This window comes from Plecotus auritus (genome assembly GCF_963455305.1).
Source record: "Plecotus auritus genome assembly, chromosome: 1".
NCBI classification, from domain to species: domain Eukaryota; kingdom Metazoa; phylum Chordata; class Mammalia; order Chiroptera; family Vespertilionidae; genus Plecotus; species Plecotus auritus.
In genome coordinates, this window is record NC_137770.1 from 247,948,458 (window position 1) to 247,972,153 (window position 23,696).

At 69.8% G+C, this 23,696-nt stretch overlaps 1 protein-coding gene and 1 pseudogene across 6 annotated transcripts; both read right to left on the reverse strand.

The window, feature by feature from the left end:
* Positions 1-2,212: 2,212 nt before the first annotated feature.
* FGFR3 (fibroblast growth factor receptor 3) lies at positions 2,213-20,293 on the reverse strand. 5 transcript variants are annotated; one of them, XM_080657438.1, is made up of 18 exons: positions 20,108-20,243; positions 19,529-19,736; positions 13,833-14,102; positions 13,536-13,589; positions 11,519-11,688; positions 9,760-9,883; positions 9,485-9,675; positions 8,464-8,614; positions 6,826-7,013; positions 6,495-6,640; positions 6,014-6,135; positions 5,799-5,909; positions 4,964-5,154; positions 4,737-4,859; positions 4,583-4,653; positions 4,243-4,380; positions 3,952-4,057; positions 2,213-3,865 (listed from the first exon to the last, which is right to left on the reverse strand). In XM_080657438.1, exons 2-18 carry the CDS (start codon positions 19,635-19,637, stop codon positions 3,719-3,721), a joined length of 2,412 nt encoding a protein of 803 aa, XP_080513564.1. In that variant the 5' UTR covers positions 19,638-19,736; positions 20,108-20,243; the 3' UTR covers positions 2,213-3,718. The 5 variants fall into 5 exon arrangements, with proteins under 5 accessions (XP_080513564.1, XP_080513563.1, XP_080513562.1 ...); XM_080657437.1 differs by lacking the exon at positions 8,464-8,614 and adding an exon at positions 7,663-7,807 and having other exon boundaries at positions 2,216-3,865; positions 6,495-6,643; positions 11,519-11,691; positions 20,108-20,293; XM_080657436.1 differs by lacking the exon at positions 8,464-8,614 and adding an exon at positions 7,663-7,807 and having other exon boundaries at positions 2,216-3,865.
* Positions 19,663-20,625, reverse strand: LOC308242282 (annotated as a pseudogene). The gene is made up of 2 exons: positions 20,104-20,625; positions 19,663-19,736 (listed from the first exon to the last, which is right to left on the reverse strand). The product of its transcript is annotated as an uncharacterized misc_RNA (transcript).
* Positions 20,626-23,696: the final 3,071 nt, after the last annotated feature.

Below are 23,696 nucleotides of genomic sequence, written 5' to 3' on the forward strand. Positions count from 1 at the left end.
GGCCCGTGGTGACCAAGGGCATGGCCCCCACCACCTGGGGGGCTTCCTGGAGGAGGCGGGTTCGTCTCACCACAGCCTGCTCCCCAGGGCCGTGGGCAGGGGCACTCCGCTGGGTGGAGAGCAGACCTGCCTGGGAGGGCCGGCCGCCCGCCCGCCCGCCCGCCCAGCCCCTCAGTGGATAGGACCCCCACCGCCCCAAGATGTCCAGCCTATCTTGGGGGCCTCACCCCTGCACTGGTACCAGGCTGCTTGGAGGACCAAATGGGCTCCCTGCCTGCGTGAGACCTGCCGTGGCCTCAGCCCTGACCCTCCCCCTGCCTGGCCTCTGGGCCAGAGGTGCCACCCAGCTTCATCGGGTGCTCCAGCAGGTACCCAGACCCTTCCTGCTGTGGGTCCTTTCTCAGGCAGACCCTGGGGATCTGGGCAGGTGTGTGAGCCTGTGGCGGGTAGGGCTGCACCTGTGCTGGCACAGCGGCGCCGGGACACGTGGCCTGGGCTGGAGCTACGGGAAGCGCCGTGAGTGACGCCGCGAGTGACCGCCGAGGGCGCAGCAGGGGCAGGAAAGGACTTCGGTCCTGCCCTTCTCAGGGGGAAACCAGTCCCTGCCAAAGCTCCTGGGCAGCGGGGGCAGGGCCAGGGGGCAGGGCCAGGGGACGGGTCTTCCCTCGCAGCCCCCAGCGGGAGAAAGGGGGAGCTGTCCCGACCAGACACTGAGTGGGTCCCCGTGGTGCCTCCTGAACCCTGAGCAGCAGCGTCCCAATGGATGCCCACACCCACCGGGACAGGCGGGAAGGCCACTGGGCCAGCGGAGGCCGCGGGGGGAGGAGGTGGAGGCCGGCGGGTGGGGCGGGGCCTCGGAGGTGGAGCCGGCGGGCGGGGCGGGGCGGGCCTGGCGGGTGAGGGGCGGAGCCAGAGGTGGAGCTGGGGCTGGTGGGTTAGGGTTCGGTCCCGGGCGGCATGGATGAAGGAGCCATCTGTGCCCGCCGGTCCGGCGTCCGGAGCCGCCAGTGCCACGCTGAGGTCTCCATCCGGCGTCCCAGGAGGCCCCCCACATGCCCGGCGGCGAGGCCCCCTGGTGTCCCGAGTGCGCTCGGGGACCCAAGCAGGAGAGGGACCGGGCGCGGCGAGGACGCTAGAGGGCGCCCCCGGCCCGCGCTGTCCTGGCCGCCCGCGCCTCCCCGCCCGGTCGTGGCGACCCGGGTGCACTGGGCGCAAACACACGGGCTCCTGCCGGCTGGGCGTCTTGAGGGTGGGCGCTTGGGGCCCGGGGCCTGGTGCCAAGGCGCTTCCCCGAGTGGCGTCAGGGTATTGGGCCACACCTGTTACCTGAACCAGGACAGGAACGTTGACACAGCAGAAGTGGCCACGGGTTTCTTAGACGCCGGAGTGCAAGTGCACACCGCCCAGCAGCTCCCCCACAACAACCCCAAGACACGGGGGAGGAGGGGCAGGACGGGCGGACACTGGGTTACCAGGCGGCGGGGTTGGGGGGGGGGCAGCCCCGCGAGTGCTGGGCCCAGGACCTGTGGAAGTCTGCATGCCACCCGTCCCCGGACCCACGTCTCCCCACCTGTGGGCACTGCCTCCTCCTCCAGGAAGCCTTCCTAAGCGTGTCCCATCGCTACCACGTGGGCGCCCTGTGTCCCCTCCTGCCCGGTCAGGTGTGGGGGGTGCAGGAGTGCAGGTGGAGCTGGCGGGGGCGGGGGCAGGAAGCCAACCAGGAGCAGGAGTGTGGCCACTAGTGCCGTCTGGGGGCTCCTTGGGGGCCCCTCTTAGAAACCTGTCCTGCCCAGCTGTCGGGGGGCAGATGCCAGGGGTCAGGGTGCAGAGGGGGGACCTCAGAGCCAGATGCAGGCCTCTGCCCATAACCCCGGAGCCCCCCTGGGCCTGCCCCCCCCCCCATGGGGGCCTCCCTGTCCCCTCCCACGGACACCGGGCCGTCTGCACTTCCTGAGACCCAGGCCCTGAGACCCAGGGACACGGAGGCTGCCCTGCCACTGTCAGGCCCCACGCCGCTGGGCACGGACCCGTCCCCCAGGCCTTGCCCAGGACGTCCCACCCAGCCGGAGCCCTGTGCTGTGGACTCCAGGGATGTGCAGAGGCAGCCCCGTCCGCCTGGACCCCTCCCCCAGCACGTGCTGTTCCTGCAACCGTGGGCCACCCCTCCCTCCTCGGGGCCGGCGACAGGGCGGCGAGGACGCAGAGGGCAGGAGACTGAACGGAACCTTTGTTTATTTCTGGGAAGTGCGTTTGCCAGTTTGGGGCAACACCTTTGGGCCCCCACAAGGCAGGGGCCCGAGAACAAACCACCCAGCCCTGCGGGGCGGGGGGGGGGCTCGCCCGCCGAGGAGCAAGAACGGCCCCCCGCGCGGGGCGTCAGCCGTACGGGAAGTGACGGCACCGAACGCACGGCATTCCCTCCCAAGCTCTGAACGGCGGCGGCGGCCCGGGCTATAAAGGCTAGAAGCGTTGCGTAAGAAGTGTTAAATCTACAGCAAATACATCTTGTAAAAACTCAATAAATTATATATATAGATATATATAAACTCGTAACATCTAAGAACATCTGAGCCCGGCGCAGGGCTGGCCCGCGGCAAACGGCCTCCCGCCCAGCATGGCAGCGAGAACGTGTATGAAAATACCAGCTTGCTCTGAAATCCAAAAAAATAAATCTCCTACAGAAAATCCTAGATCATCGATTCCCCTTCGAAGGCCAAGGGGGACATATCCTCCCCGGAGGCCCTCCCGCCATTCGCCGCCTCTGGGTGTGAGGGGCGCTGCTCCGGCCTGGGGTGCGGGCTGGGGGGGTGCCCAGCGCTGGGTTCCCCCCCGCAGCGGCCCCTCTAAACGAAGCGCAAACCTTCTCAGCTGTTAATAAGTTAAGACGGAAGCCGCCGTGTGGGGCGGGCTGAACACGACAGCTTTGGGGGGTGGGGAGAAGGGACGGGGTCGGGGGGCCCATAAATAGCTTTACAAACAGACGGGTCCAGGTACAATTTTTAAAACAAAACTGTGGCCAGGGAGCCCTCCACGCTGGCGGGGTGTGTGTGTGCCTCGCCCGCGGGCAGGGGCCTCCCACCCCCGCCCCCGGGGGCCTGTGCTGCAGGGCCCCAGCTTCCTCCATGTGGATTCTTTATCTACACGCGTGTGTCCCACAGCGCCTCGTTACAGAAACGTACACTCGTCTCTGGAAGGACCCTCTCGGATAGAAGTTAAAGGCTCCCGCCTTCGGTACCCGTAATTTCAGTCTCGGAGGGACAGGGTGGGAGGTGGGGCCTGGGGGGGAGGGGAGGGGCGCGTGCGAACGCTCACCCCAGGCGCAAGGTGCCACGTGGGTGGGGGCTCGCCGCACGGGGCGTCCCTGCAGGCTCCGCTCAGGCACCCGGAGGAGCCCCTTACATTCTACATCTGGTCCTCCTGGCACTGCCGGCACGGGGGCCAGGAGGTCATGGTACAGCAGGGCGGGCACCCAGGGACCCCTGCCCCGGGGACCCGGAGACTCACACGCGTGCGCACACGTACACGCACGCACACACACACACACACACACACACACACACACCAAGTTGTCTATCTGTCCATCCGTCCATCCGTCCATCGGTGCCAGGTCTTGAGCCTGGGCCGCGGGGCCCCGGTGGCCGACGGCACACCCAGAGCAGCATAGCGGGCCGGGGTCCACTCTCACATTGGGGGGGCTCGGCCGGAAGGCTGGGGCCCTTCACGTCTGTGGGCCCCCGCTGCTGGGAGGGGCGGGGGGCAGGAGGTCGTGGGCGAACACGGAGTCGTCCCCCGAGGAGCCGGAGCTGGGGGTGTCCTGGCCACCTGGCGAGTACTGCTCGAAGGGCACCGACAGGTCCAGGTACTCCTGCGGGCGGGCGGGCGCGGTCACGGGCACGGTCCCGGGCGCTCCTCCCCGCTCCCGGCCGCCCGCGCGGGGAGGGCAGCACTCACATCGGTGGACGTCACCGTGAGGATGCGGTCCAGGTCCTCCACCAGCTGCTTGAAGGTGGGCCTCTGGGAGGGCACGGCGTGCCAGCACTCCCGCATGACCATGTACCTGCAGGGCGCTCGGTGAGGGCCGCCCGTCCACCCGCCCGGCCTGGCCAGTGTCCACCTCCTCCCACCTGGCCCGGGCGGGGAGCCAGCCCCTGGGAGCAAGGGCCCTGCAGACCCGCCACGGGGACCCAGCACAGGGACGGCGGGGGCAGGGGGGCGGAGGGCGGGGGGCAGGGCGCCACTCACAGTTCGTGCGTGCAGTTGGCCGGCTTGTCCATGCGGTGTCCCTCCTTCAGCAGCTTGAACAGCTCTTCCACGGGGATGCCGGGGTACGGCGAGCCCCCCAGGGTGAAGATCTCCCAGAGCAGGACCCCAAAGGACCAGCTGGGGGGGGGGGACACAGCACACAGGCTCCCACCTGCCCTGCAGCACTCGGCTGGTCGGCCGAGGCAGAGGCACAAGGCAATGGGGCTCCAGGTGGGGACCTAGCTTCCCCCTGGCGCTCCTGTCGCCCCGCCCTGGGCCGGGCCCCTCAGAGCTCCCTACCCCCACCCCCACCCCCACCCGAGTCCTGGGGGCCACGTACACATCGCTCTGGTGGGTGTAGACGCGGTCGAACAGGGCCTCAGGCGCCATCCATTTCACGGGCAGCCGGCCCTGCGGAGAGGAGGCGGCGTTGCTGCCAGGCGCCCCCGGCGGCACCCCCAGCCCCCCCCACCCCATCCCCGGGCCCGGCTCACGTTGGTGGTCTTCTTGTAATAGTCCAGGTTGTGCACGTCGCGGGCCAGGCCGAAGTCCGCGATCTTCATCACGTTGTCCTCCGTCACCAGCACGTTGCGGGCCGCCAGGTCCCGATGGATGCACTGGGGACGGGGACGGGGCTGAGCCACTCGCCGGCGCTCCCGCGGGCCCGCCCTGAGCGCCCCCCCCCCCCCCCCGGCCAGGTCCCCCGGACCCCCCCCCTCACCTTCTGTGAGGCCAGGTACTCCATGCCCCGGGCCACCTGGTAGGCGCAGGACACCAGGTCCTTGCAGGTGAGCTGCTCCTCGGGCAGCTTGCAGGTGTCGAAGGAGTAGTCGGTGCCCGGGGGCCGCCTGGCACGCAGGTACTCCCGCAGGTTGCCCTTGGCCGCGTACTCCACCAGCACATACAGGGGCCCTGCGGGCACAGATGCCTCAGGGGGTGCCGCCGCCCTGGGTGCACCCTCCCCCCTGCGTGCACCCTCCCCCTGCGTGCACCCTCCCCCCTGCGTGCACCCTCCCCCCTGCGTGCACCCTCCCCCCTGTGTACACTGTCCCTGCTCTGTGCACCCTCCCCCTGTGTGCACCCTCCCCCTGTGTGCACCCACCCCCCTCTGTGCACCCCCCGCCCTCTGTGACCCTCCCCGCTGCGTGCACCCTCCCCCATGTGCACCCTCCCCCCTGTGTGCACCCTCCCGCCTACGTGCACCCACCCCCTGCGTGCACCCTCCCCCTGCGTGCACCCTCCCCCCTTTGTGCACCCTCCCCCCTGCGTGCACCCACCCCCGTGAACCCTCCCCCCTGCGTGCACCCTCCCCCCTGCGTGCACCCTCCCCACTGCGTACACTGTCCCTGCTCTGTGCACCCTCCCTGCTCTGTGCACCCTCCCCCCTGTGTGCACCCTCCCCCGTGTGCACCCCCCGCCCTCTGTGACCCTCCCCGCTGCGTGCACCCTCCCCCCGCTGTGCACCCTCCCCCCTGCATGCACCCCCCGCCCTCTGTGCACCCTGTCCCTGCGTGCACCCCCCGCCCTGCATGACCCTCCCTCCTGTGTGCACCCACCGCCCTGCGTGCAGGCGCCCAGCAGGTTGATGATGTTCTTGTGCTTCCCGATCATCTTCATCATCTCCATCTCGGACACCAGGTCGGAGAGATCCTTGTCGGTGGCGTCGTCTGTGCAGAGATGGAGGCACCTCAGACAGTGCAGCCCCGCTCCCTGCGCCCCTCCCCCCCGCTCCCTGCGCCCCCACCCCCCGCTCCCTGCGCCCCTCACTCACCTTTCAGCATCTTCACGGCCACCGTGACGGGCTTGGTGACCCGGTCCTTGTCAATGCCGATGGCCTCCGCCATGACCACTTGACCAAAGCAGCCCTCGCCGAGGGGCTTGCCCAAGGTCAGCCTGGCGGCAGGGGCAGAGGTTAATGAGCTCAGGCAGCCTCAGAGGCCCAGTGCCACCGCCTCCGGGAAGCCCTCCACACCTGCCCCCAAGACCTGCTCCTGAGGATCAAGTCCCCGGCCCCCCGGCCCCGGCCCCCACGCCCTCTGGACAGAGCGCATCCTGCCTCCACCTCACGGGCACCTCCCTGAGGCCCAGCCTCCTCCTCCACCCTCACACCCAAGTCGCCTCGGCTCCTACTCGACTCCCATCTGAACCCAATCAGGTCTCTGCACGGCGGCCTCCCCGACCTGCCCCCCTCCCCCCACTCCCCACCCCTCGCCGGTCAGGGCCCCAGCACCGGCGTCCCGTCCACCACTGACCGGGCCCGGGGCAGCTCCCACTTGGGGTCGGCGGGCAGTTCCAGCTCGGAGACGTTGGCCAGCGCGGGGCCCTCGCCCGAGGACAGCCGGGCGATGCGCACGAGCGGCGTGTTGGAGTTCATGGACGAGTTGGACTCCAGGGACACCTGCTTGGGTCGGCGGGCAGGTTGGTGCCGCGGGGCCGCGCGTGGGGGGTGGGGTGCAGCCCGGGGCCTCCCACACTGCGGGGCGTCCCCCAGCACGGGAGCCCGGAAGGTGGGGGTCGTGGGGGGTTGGCGAGCCGGCGGGCGGGCGGGCGGGCGGCTTGGAACGGCTATCTCCTTTCTGTTACCTGTCGCTTGAGTGGGAAGCGGGAGACCTTGTGCACGGCGGGCGCCAGGCCCTTCTTGGGGGGGCTGCGCAGGCGGCAGAGCGTCACGGCGGCCACCACCAGGACGAAGAGCAGGAAGCCCACGCCGTAGCTGAGGACGCCTGCGTACACGCTGCCCGCCTCACCGGCCTCCACCAGCTCCTCCTCGGCTGCAGAGACACAGGCGTTGGGGCCCGGCCCGGCCGCACCGCAGCCCCCACGGCCCACGGGAGCCACGGGCACAGCGGGGGCCGGGGAGGCGGCGCGGCCCCGGGTGGGGTGCCGAGGCCGTGATGCCCCACGCGGTGGGGTCCTGGGGTCAGAAGTGCCCGAGAAGGAGCGCAAGCGGAGCCACAGCACCCACGCCCGCCACCCGGGGAGATGCCAAAGCTGCCGCCGGGCACGGGGGGGGCCCCGCTGGGCACGGGGGGCTCGATGGAGGCCCCTTTGGGCTGGGACAGGGCCCGGTCGACTTTTTTATTTTTTTAATATTTTTATTGATTTCAGAGAAGGAGGGGGAGAGAGAAACATCCATGATGACAGAGAATCATGGATCGGCTGCCTCCTGCCCGCCCCACACTGGGGACTGAGCCCACCACCGGGCACGTGCCCTGACGGGGAATCAAATCCAGAACCCTCTATCATCCCCTGAGCCCAACTGGCCAGGGCCCCGGTGGACTGATCCCAGCCAGACACAGGGCGAGGCGTGGAGCCAGGCGGACATGAGCCTCAGGGCCCCCCCGGCCGGTCCCTGGCGGCTTTGGCGTGTCCCGAGCCAGCGCCCCCGAAAGGTGCAGCAGCAGCAGCAGGAGCTGGTACCTGGCAGCACCACCAGCCACGCAGAGTGATGGGAAAACCCGATAGAATTGCCCGCCAGACACGTGTACTCCCCCGCGTCCTCAAAGGTGACATTGCGCAAGGACAGCACCTCTAGCTCCTTGTCGGTGGTGTTAGCGCCTGCCGTCTACGAAGAGAGAACAGAGCGCTAGGCGTGCGGCACCCCGCGGCACGGAGCCAGCGTCCACCAGCGACGGTCCCACCGGGCTGCAAAGGAAACGCCGCCACCACCACGGCCACGGCCGCCGCCACGGCCACGGCGGCCGAGGGTCCTCCGCCTCGTGCGTCCACACCGAGCCCGAAGCCAGTCCCTTCACCGGCGAGTCCTCTGTCCCAGGTGAGCGCCAGGCGTGTGGCCAGCAGCGTGCGGGGTTAGCGTGGACACTGGGCGGGGGGCGGGGGGTGGGAGGACAGACAGGTGGGCAGAGGGACACAGACAGACCAACGGGAAGTGAGCAGGCAGGGGGCCGGGGGCCAGGGCGATGGGAGGAAAGCAGGTGCCCACAGACAAGCGGGCACGGCCCCTGCCAGGCTGAGGGCCTTCCGGGGGTGGCACAGGCGCAGGCAGGGGCCGTGGGCCAGGGGCTCCGGGCAGGCGGGCAGGCAGGCAGGCAGGCGTCACACGGAGGCCAGAGGCGCCAGCTTGCAGAGCGACCGCCATGTGCAGCGAGCGAGCGGGTGGCAGGGTCGGGGGGCGAGCAGGACGGGCGTGCGGCGGGCGCGGGGCCAGGGCGTCGGAGCTGGAGCTCGGCGTGCCAGGCAGGCGTGGGACAGAGTCGTTACCTGCTCGGGACCCGTGAACGCGCAGCCAAAAGGCCTTCTCAGACACGCCTATGAAATTGGAGGCTCGACAGAGGTACTGGCCCCCGTCGCGCTCGGACACATTGGCCAGGCGGAGGCGCGCGTCGGCCTCCACAGTCTCACTGATCCAGGACTGCGGGGACAAGAGACCCGGCTCAGGGGTGCCCGCAGGCCGGCTGGGCGCGGGGCGCTGCCCAGGAGGGGCCCCGTCCAGGTCGAGACCCGCGGGAGGGCAGCCTCAGATGCTGAGACTCCAAGGCAGGACGCGGGAGGGAGGCCCCTAAGGAATGACTGGGGCTGTGCCAGCCTGGAGGGCTGCCTGGAGGCGGTGTATAAGCACCTCAGGGCAGTCGATGGCGGTTTCACAGGACGCACCTTCTGTGCATCCACCCTCCCCAACACGAAGCACGGGCCTGGCAGGCTCCCCGAGAGGCCCTGGGAGAGGGGGTGCTCGACCTGCCCCTCCACCCCCCCTACCCCCCGGAGCCCGGCTGGCCCGTGGTGACGCCACAGACAGCTCCCTTGCTGACCAGGGCGCAGACTCCACCAGGCGGGGCCTGGCCTCCTCAGCCTGAGCCCTGTCCCACCCCCATCGGCCTGTCTCGTCTCTGAAACAGATGTTTCTCTTTGAGAGTCGTGTCGCAAGCATCCGACCCGGGTGGCCCCAGGCGGAACCCCGCCGAGGCCGTCCTGCCCCGGGCCCCGGGAGGCCGGCTGGGGGGCGAGCTGACTGCACGCGAACGATGACGCCCAACCGCCACCCCCGCCCCAGCTCAGGGGGCACCGCCTGGCCTGCCGGGGGTGCTGGGCGAACTCGGCCGCCCCTGCCTGCCGGGGCCCTGGGGCTGAGCCCACGCAGGAGGCGCCCCCCGAGAGCGACAGGGAACCGGAGGGCGCGCTGGGGATGGAGCTGGGGCGCGGCGTCTCCGGGCAGGGCCGGCCCAGCGCAGCCCTGCAGCGGGACCCCCGCCCGCCTCTGCCCCCAGCCCAGGGCGGCGCCCACCTTGAGCACGGTGACGTAGGGCGTGCCGTCCGGCCCCACTTTGCTGCCGTTCACCTCCACGTGCTTCAGCCACTGGATGTGGGGCTGCGCGTCGCTGTACACCTTGCAGTGGAACTCCACGTCGCTGCCCAGCACGGCCGTCTGGTTGGCCGGCAGCCCCGCCTGCAGGATGGGCCGGTGCGGGGAGCGCTCTGCCGACAGACAGACGGGCGAGGGGGGCTCAGGGACCGCCCGGCCCCGGCTCCCCACCCCCACCCCCCGGGCCCGGGCCTCACCCAGCACGTCCAGCGTGTAGGTCTGCCGGATGCTGCCCAGCCTGTTCTGCACGACGCACGTGTAGTTGCCGCGGTCCGAGGGCACCACGCTCTCCATGACCAGGCTCCACTGCTGGTGGCGCAGCTGCGGGCAGACACGGGGTGAGCGGGCAGACACGGGGTGAGCGGGCAGACACGGGGCGAGGGGGCAGACACGGGGCGAGGGGGCAGACACGGGGCGAGGGGGCAGACACAGGGCGACCGGGCAGACGCGGGGCGACCGGGCAGACACGGGGTGAGCGGGCAGACACGGGGTGAGCGGGCAGACACGGGGTGAGCGGGCAGACACGGGGCGAGGGGGCAGACACGGGGCGAGGGGGCAGACACAGGGCGACCGGGCAGACGCGGGGCGAGCGGGCAGACGCGGGGCGAGCGGGCAGACACGGTGAGCGGGCAAACGGGGTGAGCGGGCAGACGCGGGGTGAGCGGGCAGACGGGGTGAGCGGGCAGACACGGTGAGCGGGCAGACGGGGCGAGCGGGCAGACACGGTGAGCGGGCAGACACGGGGTGAGCGGGCAGACACGGTGAGCGGGCAGACGGGGTGAGCGGGCAGACACGGGGTGAGCGGGCAGACGGGGTGAGCGGGCAGACGCGGGGTGAGCGGGCAGAGGGGGTGAGGGGGCAGACGGGGTGAGCGGGCAGACGGGGTGAGCGGGCAGACGCGGGGTGAGCGGGCAGACGGGGTGAGCGGGCAGACGGGGTGAGCGGGCAGACGCGGGGTGAGCGGGCAGACGGGTGAGCGGGCAGACGGGGTGAAGGGGCAGACACGGGGTGAGCGGGCAGACGGGGTGAAGGGGCAGACACGGGGTGAAGGGGCAGACGGGGTGAGCGGGCAGACACGGGGTGAGCGGGCAGACGGGGTGAGCGGGCAGACACGGGGTGAGCGGGCAGACGGGGTGAGCGGGCAGATGGGGTGAAGGGGCAGACACGGGGTGAGCGGGCAGACGGGGTGAAGGGGCAGACACGGGGTGAAGGGGCAGACGGGGTGAGCGGGCAGACACGGGGTGAGCGGGCAGACGGGGTGAGCGGGCAGACGGGGTGAAGGGGCAGACACGGGGTGAGCGGGCAGACGGGGTGAAGGGGCAGACATGGGGTGAGCGGGCAGACGGGGTGAGTGGGCAGACACGGGGTGAGCGGGCAGACACGGTGAGCGGGCAGAGGGGGTGAGCGGGCAGACGGGGTGAGCGGGCAGACGGGGTGAAGGGGCAGACACGGGGTGAGCGGGCAGACACGGGGTGAGTGGGCAGACGGGGTGAAGGGGCAGACACGGGGTGAGCGGGCAGACATGGGGTGAGCGGGCAGACATGGGGTGAGCGGGCAGACACGGGGTGAGTGGGCAGACGGGGTGAAGGGGCAGACACGGGGTGAGCGGGCAGACACGGGGTGAGCGGGCAGATGGGGTGAGCGGGCAGCCGGGGTGAGCGGGCAGACACAGGGTGAGCGGGCAGACGGGGTGAGCGGGCAGACGCGGGGTGAGTGGGCAGACGGGGTGAGCGGGCAGACGCGGGGTGAGCGGGCAGACGGGGTGAAGGGGCAGACGGGGTGAGCGGGCAGACGGGGTGAGCGGGCAGACGGGGTGAAGGGGCAGACGGGGTGAGCGGGCAGACGGGGTGAGCGGGCAGACATGGGGTGAGCAGGCAGACGGGGTGAGCGGGCAGACACGGTGAGCAGGCAGCCGGCGAGACCCTCCGAGTGTGGAGTCGGCCCACGTCCGCCCACCTTGATGCCCCCGATGCGGTGCTCCCCCCGGAACTCCTTGCCGTTCTTCAGCCAGGAGATGGACGGCGTGGGGTTGCCGGCAGCCGGGCAGCGGAAGCGCACCGTGTTGGCGGCGGGCACGGCCAGCAGCTTCTTCTCCATCCGCTCGGGCCGCGTCCAGTAAGGGGCCCCTGCTGGCGAGGGGCACGCGCATCCATGACCGGCGTGGGGGGCCCAGCAGGCGGGCACCACCTCCCGGCAACGCAGCGCCAGGCCCCCTTCCCTGTCCGCTCCCCCCGGGCGCCTACTCCTTTTAATCAGCTTGTTTCGCTTTTTATTTGTTTTCCTTTTTGTTATTCCTCATCCAAGGACACGCTTCCATTGATGTTCAGAGAGTGGAAGGGTTAGGGTGAAAGACGGGGAGAAACATTGACGGGAGAGAAACGTATCGACTGGTTGCCTCCTGCACACGCCCCATCCAGGGCCCAGAGTCGAACCCGGGACCCTTCAGTCCGCGGGCTGACGCTCTCTCCACTGAGCCAAACCGGCCAGGGCCCCCAGGGTGCTTTCTGACAGGAGACGTCTCCTAGGGGAGCACCCCACACCCAGCTGGCAGGGGGCACAGCGCCCCTAGAACCAGAAGCTTGGAGGCACTCGGGTGCTGCTGAGCCTGCCAGCCCTGAGCCACCCCTGCAGCAAGCGCTCAGGCCTGAGGGCAGCGGGAGGGACAGACAGCGGGAGGGACAGGAGGAGAGACAGACAGCGGGAGGGACAGACAGCGGGAGGGACAGACAGCGGGAGGGACAGACAGCGGAGGGACAGACAGTGGGTGGGACAGGAGGAGAGACAGACAGCGGGAGGGACAGACAGCGGGAGGGACAGGAGGAGAGACAGACAGCGGGAGGGACAGACAGCGGGAGGGACAGGAGGAGGGACAGACAGCGGGAGGGACAGACAGCAGGAGGGACAGACAGCAGGAGGGACAGGAGGAGGGACAGACAGCGGGAGGGACAGGAGGAGGGACAGACAGCAGGAGGGACAGGGTGACAGGAGGCCCCGCCCATTCTCCCCCCTCCCCCCCAGCCTGACTGGTTTTTCTCCTTCTCTGGGGCGGGTGGGGGGAGACTCCCTGCTGTTTGGAGGCTGGGCGGGCGGGTGTCCCCAGAGGGGAGGCACCTTCCCCACAAGCTTGCCCCCCCCCCGCCCCCCGCAGGCAGCCACCTCACAGGGCTGAGGCCAGGTGGGGGCAGTCTGAACCAATGCTGGGAAGAGGAGCGTCTGGGGTCCAGGGTCCGGGGGTCCGAGACCAGGGGGGCCAGTGGCGTGACTGCCCCCGGAAGGCAGCCCTGCGCGACCCTCAGCATCCCGGGGTGGCCAGGACGGGCGGGGCACTGGGAGCGTGAGGTTGGGAGAGGGCAGGGGCCACCTCGGGGGGTCACCAGGGGACACCTGGATCTCAGACCCCCCAGGGCCTCCCCTCTCTGGGTCCTCACCACCTTGCCCGCTGGACCGCAGAAGGCCCCGTCCCCATGTCCCCTAGCCAGCCCCTCCACGCTGGGCAAAGCCACCTGCCACGGTCCAGGCCATCATCTCTGTCCGGCCGCACACCCACAGCCGCCAGGGGACGCCGCAGCACCCCTTTCCCAGGAAAGGTGTCCCCTCTACATGGACTGTTTGGGCCACCCCACCCCGCCCCCGCACGGCCCCATGGCCCTCAGCCCTGGCCCCCAGCTGCTACCTGGACCCCTGCCCTGGTGAACTAACACCCAGGGTGGACCCTCTGCACAGGCCGCACACCCCAGCTCCAGCCTCCTCGTCTGCAACACCCTGAACCCCCCACCGTGAACCCGAGCTCGGGGCCACCCCACATGGAGGGGACCCCCACTCATAACCAAAACAGGTGATGCCCAGGCCTTGGTCTCTCACCAGTGGGGTGAGCAGGTGGCCCCATCCCTACGGGGGCCAGGGGGACGGGGTGTGTCTCAGGGAAGCAGGTCCCCAACCCCGACCAGCCCGGGAGCCTGGGACCTGGCCTCACCTGTGTCCTCTGCCTCATCCTCCCCATCTTCGTCGTCTCCCGAGGATGGGGCATCTGCAGTGCAGGGGAGAGGGGCCATGGAGGGGGGCCGTGTCCACCCCAACAGGGGGCTGGAGGAGGGCCGGGGTCTGGCACCCCTATCCAGGCACCCCCCCACCCCCCCACTCCTCAGCGGCGAGGCTGGTCCTCCCCTGATCTGTCTTTGGCCCAGGAGGCCCTGGGGGTTTTGTTCCTCACAGCGCCCCGGGGGTGCCCTCCTCTCCACCAGGGACCCTCAGGCCCGCGGCCCGCACCCACCTGTCACCCGCACGCTGAAGCGGCACAGCTCGCGCTGGGTGAGCCTCTGCCGGCAGCTGTAGGCCCCCGCGTCCTCCTGGGAGGCGTTCAGCACCTGCAGCTGCTGCGGCCCCACCAGCACGCGGTCCGAGGGCGCCAGCCCCGCCCCGTCCTTGGCCCAGACGGTGGGCCCCGAGGGGACGCCTGCAGGCAGGTGGCAGCTCAGCTCCACGGTGTCTCCGCTGCCAAACACCAGCTGCTCCTGCTGCGGGGGCTCCGGTCCCGGGACCTCTGTGGGCAAGACGGGTGACCGTGAGGCAGGCGCCCCAAACCGAGAACACGGGCTGGGCTGGAGACCCCGGAGGCACCAGGCAGGCGCCCTCCTCACAGCAGGCGGACCGGACCGGCTGCAGCAAGGCCGGGGCCTGGAGGGCGGGCAGGGTCCGGGCGAGTCTGGAGGACAGAGGCTCTGCACCCCGAGCCCGGGTCCTGCACACCGCCCTGCGGACCGGACGGCCTGCTACGGGCGCAGCGCTCGGGCTCAGGGTGAGGACAGGTGGCCGCTCTCGCCCACCGCGGCCTCACCGGGTCACGGACCTTCTTCCTTCGAGTTTCGCTCACCATTCAGGAACGCAAAACCCATTCTGTGTTTGGGGCGAAGGGAGCTGGGACCTCCCTTTTACAGGTGACAACACAGGCTGGGGAGAAGGCTGTCACAGGAGGTGCCCGGCCGGCGTGGCTCAGGGGTTGAGCGTTGACCTCTGAACCAGGAGGTCATGGGAAGAATCCTGGTCAGGGCACAGGCCTGGGTGGCGGGCTCGATCCCCAGTGGGGGCGTGCAGGAGGCAGCCGATCAATGATGCTCTCTCATTATTGATGTTTCTCTCTCTCTCTCCCCCTTCCTCTCTGAAATCAATAAAAAAATACATATTTTTTAAAATGTCGAAGAGGAGGCCACCTCAGCACGCCAGTGGCTGCCCAGCTCCCAGGAGGCTAGCAGGGCCTGAGACCCAGGGACACACCACTGGTTGGGCTGACCACCACCCCCGGCCTCCCTGCCAGGGCCAGACAATGCCCAGTGCAGGCGGCAGCCCGGGCTGTGGGCCCAGGACGGGCCGGGTGGTCCAGCCGCACAGGCCCCCTGCCCCATCCGCTGGGTCGGCAGCTCCGTTACTTGTCATTCTGCCGACGCGTGGCCTAGATTCGAGGGCCCAGCTGCCCCTCTGGGGCCTGGCTCCCTGGACAGGCCAGCTTGCCCCCCTCCCCCCCCACCTCAGCGTCCTCATAAGCCCTGTGCCCACGAGAAGGGTGTCTGGAAGCGTCTAGAATCTGTGTCCCTGGGGCCCTCCTAGTGTCAGACATCTGGCCTGACCTCCAGCCCCCCCGCCCCCGTCCTGGCCACTGTGTCCTGTGGGGACCACCCAGTGCTGAGAGCCGACGGAGGCCCCCCACAAGGCCGAGAACGGGCTGGGGGGGCAGCCTCAGCCCCAGGCCCCGGCCAAGGGCAACAGCATTGGTTCCGGTCTGGTCTGGGCAGCGAGGCATCTGCACAAGGACTTGCCTCAACCTGGTCCAGCAGGGGCCGGAGGGGCACAGAGCACCCCCAGGTCACACACGCCTGGCAGCCATCTGCAGAGGTGGCTGATGGGTGAGGGGCTGACCCCTGACCCGCCCACCACCCTGCTCAGCTGGGTGCCTGCATAGGCCAGAGCCTCCCAGACCAGGTCAGTCTCCGCCCCTGCAGATCCAACATACCAGGCCCACTCAGAGCCATGGGGGATTCTACTCAGAGCCATGGGGAGACCCTAGGAAGAGCCATGGAGGGACCCCACTCAGAGCCATGGGGGATCCCACTCAGAGCCATAGGGGACCCTCAGAGAGCCATGGAGGGACCCCACTCAGAGCCATAGGGGACCCCCAGAGAGCCATGGGGGGGATCCCACTCAGAGCCATGGGGAGACCCTAGGAAGAGCCATGGAGGGACCCCACTCAGAGCCATGGGGGACCCCACTCAGAGCCATAGGGGACCCCCAGAGAGCCATGGAGGGACCCCACTCAGAGCCATGGGGGATCCCACTCAGAGCCATAGGGGACCCCCAGAGAGCCATGGGGGGATCCCACTCAGAGCCATGGGGAGACCCTAGGAAGAGCCATGGAGGGACCCCACTCAGAGCCATGGGGGACCCCACAGAGAGCCATGGAGGGACCCCACTCAGAGCCATGGGGAGACCCTAGGAAGAGCCATGGAGGGACCCCACTCAGAGCCATGGGGGACCCCACAGAGAGCCACAGGGGAAGAGTGCGTGGTGTCAGGCAGGGAGACACAGGCATCCAACTCAGACCCGACTAAAGGCGCTCAGGGACAGAGCCGGGTCTGGACTGTGGAAACTCCCTCGCTCTCCCCACACCAGGTACAGGTTTTATTTTTAAAACATATATCTGTACTGATCTCAGAGAGGAAGGGGGAGAGAGACAGAAACATCAGTGATGAGAGAGAATCCTGGATCGGCTGCCTCCTGCACGCCCCGCACTGGGGATGGAGCCCGCAGCCCAGGCCTGTGCCCTGACCGGGATTTGAACCAGGACCTCCCGGTTCGTAGGTCGACGCTGAAGCCCTGAGCCCCACCGGCTGGGTCAGGTACAGGCTTCAGAAGAGCTCAGAGGAGGCACCTCGGAGGGACCCTGGCCCCTGGGCAAAGGTTCTGGCCGCCCCTCCCGGAAACATTCTGAAAAGTTTCATAACCAAGTCAGGGGGGAAAGGGGGCTGGGGTGCCTGGGCGGGCTAATGAGGGCTTACGGGATTATCCGCCTAATCCTCCTACAGCCCCTCCATTACCAGGCTCCTGGGGCAGGTGAGGAGCCCAGGCGGGGGCTGAGGGGGGGGGGCACAAGAGCCCCCGGGCAGCGGCCGCCTGGAGCCCAGGGCAGGGCCAGGGGTCAGGAAGCACAGCCCCCCATTCCAGCTCATCTACTTGTAAATCACTGTGGCTGGTGTGGCCCGATGGGGGACCCCCCAAAGTCCCGTCGGGCAGACTGGTCCCACCGCCTCAAGGAGAGACCCCTTTCCTCTGCAGGCCGCTGTGAAATGGTGTCTGTGCACAACACAGGGGCCTTAAGAATGAGCCGGACACGCTCAGGGGGACAGGCTCCCAGAGGCCAAAGCCACCACACTGGGTGCCTGCAAGTACGCTCCTGACTAACCACGGGCGGCCGTGGCGGGTGGGCCGTGGCGGGTCGGGCCGTGGCGGGCCGCACGTCCTAGGCCTGCCGCTTCCTGACCAGGGTCAGACTTCCCCCTTGGAAAGGGCCTGAGTCCGTGCACCGAAGATAGCATACCTGGGAAAGGAGTGTCAGAGCGATCTTTCCCTGACCCTCCTAGGCACACAGGAAACCACTGTTATCTGGCGGCCCGCATACCATCCGCTCGGGGCTGCGAAGGCCCGCCACCCTGCACCGGCCCAACCTCAGAGCCTTCCCTCCCTACGCCGATCCTGAAGGATAAACTAGGCTGCAAAGCCGCCATTCTCCCGAGCTTCGTCTCAATCCGTGAGCTTTTGCTTCCCGACAACGACCAGTTTGGTTCAAAATCACAAGGGTTTTTTTTCTGAGCCTGGACATTCTTAGGGGGACAGACCCCAAGGGGGCCCTGAGGCCCGGAGGGAGGGGGCGCCTGGGGGACTCACAATCCAGCCTGGGGCTCATGCCGGGTTAATGAACCACCAGAGGCCCCGGAGGCTCAAAGTCCAGCCCGCAGTGGACGCAGGAGGTGGGAGAGGTTGCAGCCAGTGGCTCCTGGGAAATGCTCAGCACAGGGACCCCTCGGGCTGGCTGGGTCAGCCCAGGGGGCATCCCTCTTCCAGGTGGGGGACCCTGCCCAGCCCCTGGAGGAGAGCAGGATCCCCTGGGAAGCAGGGGGGCTGCCTCTGTGGGGTCTGGGGGAGGGCACACACCTTCCCCACTGTCCTTGACCCCAGCCAGCCCGGCTCCAGTGACTTAGGTCCCCGGGGAGGGCCCGCCGGGAGACCTCTGGAAATTTCACCAGAACTTTGTATTTTTCCGGCCCAGCCCATCTCTTGAAGGAACCGGATTAAGTTTATTGACCTATCCACTCACTACCTGTTTCACCAGCTCTGCGGCGGGGGCGGGGGCGGGGGAGGGGAGGACGCTCCGGCAGAGAGGAGGCCCAGGTCTCCTTCCCCGGCCCTCGGGGCCCTCCTGTCGCTCTGACCGCGGCCCGCATCCGGGGGGGGCGTCCCAGGCCCCGACCTCAGAGGCGCTGCCCGATCCGGGAGGGGGTGGAGGAGGCCACGGCCCCGCGCGCCGCAGGGGGCCCCGCGGAGGGCCAGGGGCCCGTCCCGCCCCACCCCGCCCCGGGCCTCGTTGACATTCCCGGGCCGTAGGGAGTAATATCTTTATCTGAATGCGAATGGGAATGCTAATGGGGCTCCCCCCGCCGCCACCGTTCCGCGCCCCTGGAAGCGGGGGCGCTAAAAGCGCGCGCTGACCTCCCGACGGCCTCTGTCACGCCGTGAATGACACGCACATTCAAGCGCCGGGCCCACTTTCATTCATAAAAAAATGACATTGTTCCGGGAGGCTGCAGCCGCCGCCGGAGACGGGGGGCGCGGGGGGCGCGGGCGGGGCGGGCCGCCATCTGCCTGCGTCCCGTCCCGTCCCGCCTGCGGCCGCCTCGCTGGCACGGCCGCCCGGCCGCCGCGCTCGCACCTCCCGCCGTCAATGCGCGTCTGTGGCCGCGCCGAGGTACAAAGGAGCGGCTGTTCGGGGCGCCCGCCCGGGTGGGGCGTGAGCTCACCGGGCTCAGGCCGCCCTCCGCGCGGTCCCCGATTGGAGGTAGGGTGCCCGCAGCCCCCCGTCCGCGCCCCGGAGGTGACGGTCCCCACGGGCTGGACTCCCCGTGGCCGCCGGCCGGGCCACGCGTCTCTGCCCCCCGACTCCCGGGGAGGCGGCAAGGGCAGCTCCAACTGGCCTGCGGGGGCCGCGCCGCACCTCCAGGGCCGGCGCGTGTGCGGGGCGGAGCCTGGCGCACAGACCCGCTCCCTCCGCTGCTCTGGCCCCGCGGGGGCCGGGTCCTCCCGAGACCCCCGACATCCCCCCAGACCCTGACCGCCAGCGGGGGGTCCGCGACTCCGCGTCACCAGGACAGCGGCTGGATCCCCTACCGGCGCCCGCCTGGCGTTCGGTGCGCCCCGCGGGGGGCAGACACCTTCCCCCACAGGCAGGGGAGCGGGTGGGGGGTGGACGGGACACCAGGAGGCATCCCCTCCGCACGCAGGTCCCTGGGGGGCAGGGCCGGACCCGCTCCTACCTTCCCTCCCAAGTCCGGGCCCTCGCTGTGGCCGAAGCGGGCCAGGAACCCGGGCCCAGGGAGCTGGGGGAACGGCACCAACAATGGAAACTTCCCGACAATACACAACCCGCAGCGCAACAGCCGTAATCCTGGAGAGGCAGCCCCGCGCCCTCCAACGGCGCCCCCCTGGGGAGGCGGGGCGGGGGCTGCGGACGCGGCGGCTCCGGGCGCCCCACCATCAGCCGCGACGGATCTGGCCGCGATCCCCGGGGAGGAAGGGCGACAGGAGCCGCGGCATCGGCCCCGCAGGCCAGTCCACGGCGCGCCCTCGGGCCAACTCGGATCGGCGCCCCCACCACCCAGGTGCCCGTCCCGGGCCCCTCCCCGCTACCGCCCGGCCCCGCCTTACCTGCCACTCTCCGCACGACGCGCTGCTCTGCACCCGGGGGCCCCGAGACGGCGCCGGTCACGACCGCCACGGCCACGCAGAGCGCGAGAGCCCAGGCCGGGGCGCCCATGGCGAGGGCGGGGGCGGGGGCGTCCTCAGGCGGTGCGCGCGGGCTGGCCTCCCATGGTCCGGCTCCGGCACCGGCGGCAGGAGGGCGCCGCTCGGGAGTCTGCGGGAGGCAAGCAGCTGGTGACTCGGGCGGGCCGGGCACACCCGGGGGGAAGCGGCGGTGGCCGGGTCCTGCGCCCTGGTCCCCAGGACCCCCGGCCGCCCCGCCCGCCGCCGCCGCCGCCCAGCGCTCCCGGGCCGCCTGGCGCCGGCCGCCTCCTCCCCGCCGCGGTCCCTCCCTCCTCCCCCTTCCCTCCCTGGCTGCTGCTGAGCCCTCCCAGGGCGGCGGCGGCGGCAAACTTTCCAGAGCGGGAAGCCCGCGCCCGGCCGGCCCCGCTGCAGAGACCGCTCGGGATCCGAGCCCGCCGCGCGCTCCGGCCCCGCCGAGCGCTCGCCCGACCCCTCCCGTGCCCGCCGACCCCGCGCACCGACCTGAGGCCGCCGGCGCCCTGCTCGCGGTGCGCTGCCCTTTCTTCCTCTCGCCGCCCGCGGCCCTACGCCTGCGCCCCTGCCCTGCGGCCGTCCGCGGGCCCGTGCGGCCGTGTCCCCGGGCGAACAGGACAGGACCGCGCAGCACCAGCTGCCCGCGCCGCTGCCACCGCCGCCGCCACCGCGCACTGAATCCAGGCGGCCCGGCGCGCTGCAGCCAGTGGGGGCCGGCCCGCGCCCGCCCCGCCTCCGGGCCCGCCCTGCCTGGCCCGGCCACGCCCGCCCCGACGCGTTCGGGGGCGGGGACCCTCCCCTCCCCTGGGGCGGTCCGGAGGCGGGGCCGCGGCTCCGCTCGCTCCTGCCCGCCGAGGGGATTAGAGGGGGTGAGGCCGGCGGGGGCGCCGGGCGGTCTCGGAGGGCGTGGGAGCCCAGGGTAGGCGAGTGAGGTCCCCAGTGTCCCCGCCGGGCTCACGGGGAGGCCAAGCGCAGACCTGTACTGGCCCAGCGCGCACCCCGGGCATCTCCCAGCCGCTCAGCAGGCGCTCAAGGGGTCTCCGTGGGTGAAGCGGGTCTGAGAGGCTTCAAAGCAAAGGAGCTGCTCCCGCTGAACCCCGAGGTGTGAGCAGCCAGCCTTCAGTGCGGGGAGCCCAGGAACCCAGCATGGGGGGGTACCCCATACAAAGGCCTGGGGTGCAGGACCGCTCTGCCTGTTTGCCCGTCTGTAGCTGAGCAGCCACCCCAGGAGGCAATCAAGATGGAGGGCAGGGGCTGGGAGCACCCCAGGGCTCTGAGGAAGCACCACGGGGACCTAGGAGCAGAGCCTGAGGTGTGCCCGCTGGGCAGGACCCAGGGTGACGGGCTCCTGTGCCACCTTCACAAGGGAGAGGCCTTCCGCCCACTGTCAGGCCCGCCCAGGAGGGTCGGGGTCCACAGGAGCCAGAGAGGGGCCACCTGGGCGGGGCTTCTGGGACTCGGTTTGCTCATCAGGAAAATGGGCATGAATACCCTCGGTGACTGGCTGCTTGGGCCAAGCACAGCCTGGAGACCCCCAGCCCCTGAGGCCAGACTTCAAGGCACTGGGAGGGCCCCGCCCCAGGGAGCCCTCAAGCCCACCTTCAGGCGAGCACCTCTGCCGGATCCTGCCCACCGCCTCACCTGCTCTGCCCAGGCCCATGTCTCCCAGACAGGCTGGGCCCGCGGAAGCCCTGCCCCTCCAGTCACAGCCCCAGGCCACCCACACTCAGGTCCTCCCCCAGGGACACATTCTGCCCCGATCTGTTAATCAGTCACTTAATTAGCTGCTGGGATGGGTGTGGGTGGCTGGCTCCGTTGGCCCCCTTCTTCTGGGGTGGCCGGATTGGGCTTGAACCCCTGATGTCTTTGTAGATGAAGTTGGTAGGCTGGGCCGGATTCAGCCTGGGGTGGGGCGGGGAGGAGGGCCAGTCACCTGAGGGCTGGCCTCCCACAGGACCCTTCTGAGGCCTAGAAAGGGCTCTGCCGTGAGCCCAGGAGGTCCCCTCCCCGCCCCTGAGAGGGGAGCATCCATTCATCTTCGTAGAGTAGCTCTCTGCCTCCAGCACTGAGCCTGGACGAACGTGTGAGGGGCATTGAGGGCCTGAGCTGGCTGTTCTCTAAGTGCCCCCTCCTTCTCCCACTGACCCCCCCACCCCGGCCTGTCCCCACAAGCCACACAGCATAGGAGGCACCACAGGCCTCTTGCCCTCCAGCTGCTGTGAGGGTTTGGCCAGCAGGCAGGGCCCGGCACTCCTGCCTCTGGCATCTCCCCAGGCCTGTGGGGAGGTGAGCAGGCCTGAGCCGACCCCCGGCATCTGCAGCCCCCCACCCACCACCCCCGGCACCCGCAGCCAGGGTCCTTCCCGCCTGAAACAAGTCTCCAGCCTCCCCGGCTGGGCCGGGGTCCGAGACCAGGTGCTGCAGGGCCTGCTCCCTCCCCAGCTCCCCGCGCCTCCCGGCCTCTGGCTGCCTCACCCCAGCCCCTGTCTCTGTGGTCACATGGCCTTCCATCGTGGATAGGACACTGTCATCGGTGCGGGGCCCACCCCATCTTCCCAGGCGACTCCTCATCTCCAGAGCTGCACCTGCAAAGACCCTTCTCCCAAAGGAGCTCACACGGCCGGGATCGGGGGTCAGGGGTCAGGACCTGGACGCCCCGTCTGCCCCCACACACCCCGTCCGCCTGGTTCCTTGGGTGTCGCCTCTCCAGGGCACTGTCTGGTGGCGTTCAGGTCAGAGGTCAAGGGCCTCTCTGGTGGCCCTGGGCTGACTTGGCCAGATTGCTTCCGAAGGGTCTGAGCGTCGTGCTCTGCCAGCACCGAGGAGCCACGGCCGCGGGCCCCAGGGAGGGGCTGCTGGGCGGTGTCCTCAGTGACAAGATGAGGGGCTTGAGCACAGCGATGTCATGTCCGCGTCCCTGGGAGTGTGGTGCTGCCTCCCAGGGCCTTCCTCCCTTGGCGCGGGGCCAGGCCCACTGCTCACGCACCACCTTCGTCACGCGTCCTGCGCTCGGGAACGCTTCCCATAAACCAGCCACCTGCAGCCACGATGGTGCCATAGCCCCCTCGGGGGTCATGGCCCCCAGGACCCTTTGCGATGCCTCACAGCACGGGCCAGGCCAGGCTGCCCTCGCTGGGCCCCTGGACAGGTGAGCCCGGCGGGGTACAGGGCACCCCTCAGGGCTCACGCCTCCCAGCCCCCTCACCCCCCCGCATGCCCACCCGTCTCCCAAGGCCCATACCCACGGGTTTCCTGAGTGAAGGTGAGTATGGGAGGCCGAGGGCGAGACCAGAGTCAGGGGGCTGAGGGCAGCCCGGCCCGGCCCAGCCTGGTGGGTGACTCAGAGCCGCGGCCGGCTTGCTGGGGCCTGTGCCGATGCCGTGAGCTCGGAAAGGGCCTCGTGGGAGGGAAGCGGGATGCAGGGTGCCGGGGAGGCGGGGGGTGGGGAGCAGTGCCTGCGTTTACCCTCCTCGCTCCCCATACCAGGCCAGGCCGATGCTGGGACACAGCACTGAGGTCCCTCAGCCAGGGGCCCCTCCTGGTGTGGCCTCCAATCCACCTCCTGCGTGCTGTCCACGGCATCCTGGCAGGCCGTGGAGGCCGCCACGTGCCCATCGGTGCCTGTCAAGGCCAATGCCAGGCCCTGCTCAGCCCCCTCCGGAGGGGGCACCCGGCCCAGAGATGTGCTTCTGTGGGAAGCGTGCCCTCTGCCCCGACCACCTCTTCCCAGGCGCTGGGAGCACCAGGGAGGCGGCTCACCGTCGCCCAGCGCTCACCCCCATGTTCCAGAAGCCACTGAGGCCCCTGTCTGCTGGCGGGGCCCGGGGTGGGCCCCAGGGACCAGGGACCATGCCCCACTGAGCTGGACTGAGAAAGGCCATGGCTGTGGCGGACTGTAGACAATGCCTGCCTTTTTGTTTTATTCTCAGAAAATTTAAGGAGGATTAAGACAAAAAGCACCATTGGTTGGCTCATTACCACAGAAATGGAATTTTAAAGAACATGGATGAGAGAAGATAGTTCCAAATTCACTGGCCAACCCTGACTCTACCGACGGACACCCATCCTTTGAGCTCCG